Raw genomic sequence first — 4,380 nt, 5'->3', positions numbered from 1 at the left:
ACTGTTTATTGTAGTGCTACATATCCGAGAGCCGTCAGAAAACAAGAACGACTATCAGACCACTGCCAGACCACAAAACTATCTCTAACAATGACAGATAGCATAACTCTGCCGACAACCTTTGCTGCGTGTCACACCCCCCCCCCCCCCCCATGCATCTCTCAATCCATTTCCTGTCAGCCTATACTGTACAAACGTGTTTCAATCCTTCTGGTCGTGGTCAGCATTTTAATCATCATAGTAATACACAATATAATATAAAATACATAGGTTATAAAATACAAAAGTTAGGAATACAAAGATAATAGATTCTAAAATAAAAATCCAACAAGAAAACAACAGGAGTGTTCTATTACAAAAAATAGTAATACAATTAATACCAGTTCCTCATGTATCCCCTAGCGTATTCTGTATGTATGGAGTGAATCTACTACTCTTCTCTCTGTAGAGGTAAACAACTCTATCAGCTCTTGTTTTCATGGGCCTCACCACTTCAATATCATGAAATGAAAGCTCAGCCTACACACCTCGTGTCCTTGTGGACATTGGAATGCAATGCCTGGCTACAGCCAGGATGTTTTTATTTTAGTTTTGCCAAAAAAAAAAAAAAATAGAAAACTTTTCTTGTGACCACCGTGCTCTGACTTGTGGTGCGTTACCCGTTCAAATCATATAAAAAAAATAACGGTAATGGGTCGCACATACCAAGACCGCATATTCTATTTTGCATAATTGAACACAAATGTTTCGGCTATAGCCAGCCTTCATCAGTGTCACACTGATGAAGGCTGGATAGTTTGTCTTCCATTATGCAAAAATAAAAACAAAAAAATGCAGTCTTGGTGTGTGCGACCCATTACCGTTATTTTTGCCAACAAAATAAAAACCACAAGGACATTGTTTCATTTTTTAGCTGTGTGAGGATGTAGGAAAGAGCCACACTTGATTGGTCATCACATTACAGTAAACAGTTATTACAAGGAAGGTTATACCTGGGGGTAAGTATGTAGCCAAGAAATGTTGAAGTTGTGTTGTCTTTTTCCATCAATCTATCTCTCAGATTGTTAGCATGTTTATTAGCAAAAATGTGAGGAGATAGTGGAAAAGGCCTTTCACGCCACATGGATCATCTACATTTATTACATGAGTGTTTGGTCCACAATGTCCTCATGATTCTAAATATATACTTGTTTATTTTGGAAAATACAAAACACTCTTTTTTTTCTTCTGTAGGATGTATTTGTTTGGAGTTGAAGCAGACTCCCTCATGGTCAGTGGCCTGGGAACTTGGCCCCTATGAGGGGACCAGGGAGGTCCGTGCGGCCGGCCTTGCCTTTCCCTTTGCCTGATTCGTCGAATCGCTCCTTGTGTGATCCAGTGTACCTGGTGGTATCTGTCAGTCTGTCCAGTACCGCAGCGGCCTTCGTCGCCTTCTAAAGAAGAGGAACATATTGTTGTAAACATTATTCAGGCACGCACACGCGCACGCACACACACACGCACATGCACACACATACATACATACATACATACACACACACACACACACACACACACACACACACACACACACACACACACACACACACACAGATTTAGTTTGTTCACACACTCACAGTGACTCCCACGTTGGTAGGCTCCTTCCCTGCTAGCAGACCATAGATCTGCTGCTCTGACTCCTGCTGGCTTTTCCCTTTAAAGCGTTTGGGAGCCAACTCTGTCAACGCCTGCTTGAACTGCTCAAATGTGATCACACGGACCGACTGCGCTCTGAGGATGGGCACGCACGCACGCACGCACACACACACACACACACACACACACACACACACACACACACACACACACACACACACACACACACACACACACACACGCGCGCGCACACACGCACGCACGCACGCACGCACGCACGCACACAAACACATGAAACTAAATCAACTGTGTGCATACTGTATTATGTGAACAACTGCATCAGCAGGACTATCAGCATGGTCACATGTACAAGTAAACCAATAGTTGTATATTCATTATTCACATGATGGTATAGTAGTGAAATCACTAAATACATGACATTCATCCCTGCCTTTGCTTGATGCTCAGAGGCATGTAGTGACCCTATATGAGCATGTAAAGCACTTTAATAAACCATTTCGGAGAAACCTTTGCACTCTTGGCCTTGACATTAAGGGCTGTATTTTGCGTGTCTTAAGTACCAGGTCTTATTACCTAACTTGAGTAAAATAAAGACCTGGAGGCGTGATCAATGCTCTTTGGCCACTCAGAATAGCCAAATGTCATTGATCACGCCTCCAGGTCTTTAGTTTACTCAAGTTAGGTAATAAGACCTGGTACTTAAGACACGCAAAATACAGCCCTAAGTATTTTACGTGTCTTAAGTACCAGGTCTTATTACCTAACTTGAGTAAACTAAAGACCTGGAGGCGTGGTCAATGCTCTTTGGCCTGCACTCAGAATAGCCAAATGGCATTGACCACGCCTCCAGGTCTTTAGTTTACTCAAGTTAGGTAATAAGACCTGCCCTGGTACTTAAGACACGCAAAATACAGCCCTAAATCTGGAATTGGTCTGTGAGCGCTGCATGGTGGCTGCTTGCTTACTGCAGCTTCGGATGGGTTAAATACGGTGGGAGAATAATAAAGTAAAATGTAATAAAATCTCTTACTTGACTTTACTGAATACGATGTCCACGTCTGTGGACGTGACGTTCTTGCCGTCGATGATGCCGCAGTCCTTACACATCTTGACAAAGTTCTTGCCGTTCATCTCCTTGCCCGTGGCCTTGGTGTCTCCATGGACAGAAAACTTCTTGAAGGAGGTCTCCACCTCTGCTATGGATACTGGACTCTCTGCCATGCTGGGGTAGCATACACATGCACGAACGAACGAACAAACGCACGCACGCACGCACGCACGCACACACACACACACACACACACACACAGAGAGAGAAAGCCGTTCCTCGTGAATAAAATATTATTGTGACCAATCTGCATGGTAGGCGAGAGTATAAAATATACCAGTAAGACGCCTGGGCAATTAAATGCACAATGAAAACAGGTATAATGGCCAGGGTTCATGGCCATATATAGCGTGTCTTGGAGACCGTGACTAAATGTGATATCACAATGCGTGACACAACTGTAGTGGTTGTTGGTCTGTGCTCTTCTGTTGAGAAATGTATATCCAGTGGTCGGGTATAGGATCAATACTGGTTACATTTGAGTTAAATTACATCCAGGATTTCTATATTATTATGTACGGGTATGTCTTGTTTTATAATTAATGTTTCGATAGGTATAGAGGCTATTGAAACTATTTTACACAACACATGTCACTCAATACTCCAATATTGGGTATAAGTAACGGCGTCTTATCGTTTGAAAAGAACACGATGATAACAAAATTAACCTATAGTTAATACTGTAAATATGCTAACAAATTGACTTTACTGTTTCCATTATGTAGGTGAGAACAGGACATGTGTGCTGCTGCTGACAACAATCAGCTTGCGCTCCATTTCTCAAAGTGATCCAGTTCATTGCATAATGACGCCTGTGGGTCAGGGTTGCCAGATTTTGTGAGAGAAATAAGGAACCAGGTCTATGACAACAAGCCCAATAGAGGCCACATGAGCACTTTAAACCGTACATACTACATACATGGTGCATTTATATAGCACCTTTATCCAAGGCGCTTTACATACATTGTGCATTACATTTACCCATTCACACACACCGATGTGATGATAGAGGAAACCATGCAAGGCTGGTACACTAACTCTGGGGGAGCCCGGGTTTGAACTGGCAACTTTGCGGTTACCATCCCAGCCACTCTACCCTATAGAGCGCCGCAGTCCCTCCCCCTTTTCAGAACAACGAACGGCCCAGGAAATGAAAACGCAATGCATTTCCCCATAGGCAGTTTTTATTTAATTTATTTAAAGACCTTTCAAGCGTCGTATACGAAGCCAACTCTTGTCGTGACAAATCATGACAAACACACACAATATTTCGGGCCAAACAAAGAATTAGAAAGTAGAAAAAAACGGCAGGTTACACAACACTTTCTTTGTTGTTTTTCTTCTTTGTAATTATTGACACAACTGTGACAACTACTGTACCAATATCTACAAGCAACTTCACAGAAAAAGAAGCCCAGAGTTGCTTATAATAACCGAACATGGCAACACTGCGGTGGCCTATTTTCAACGTGCACTATATATCATCATCAACGGCTTGATTCAGAGACAATTAATGCTCACTGAGTCTATATCTATCACATCCCAGTGAGGAAGCATAATATGGGTGCCGTTCATACCTGCCAAGTGACCGGTCGATGAGAACTGATGCTGCCTGG

General features: G+C 42.6%; 1 protein-coding gene across 1 annotated transcript; it reads right to left on the bottom strand.

Moving 5' to 3' along the window:
* Positions 1-1,271: 1,271 nt before the first annotated feature.
* On the bottom strand, positions 1,272-4,380 carry LOC308312512 (tubulin polymerization-promoting protein family member 3-like; the record flags this gene model as incomplete). Its single annotated transcript, XM_080759121.1, has 4 exons — positions 4,342-4,380; positions 2,687-2,878; positions 1,617-1,770; positions 1,272-1,433 (listed from the first exon to the last, which is right to left on the bottom strand). Exons 2-4 carry the CDS (start codon positions 2,875-2,877, stop codon positions 1,272-1,274), a joined length of 507 nt encoding a protein of 168 aa, XP_080615247.1. The 5' UTR covers position 2,878; positions 4,342-4,380.

Source organism: Protomyctophum bolini (genome assembly GCF_963924005.1).
Source record: "Protomyctophum bolini genome assembly, chromosome: 3".
Taxonomy (NCBI): domain Eukaryota; kingdom Metazoa; phylum Chordata; class Actinopteri; order Myctophiformes; family Myctophidae; genus Protomyctophum; species Protomyctophum bolini.
The sequence above is the reverse complement of the archived record's forward strand: the minus strand, read 5'-3'. Positions and strand labels throughout refer to the sequence as shown.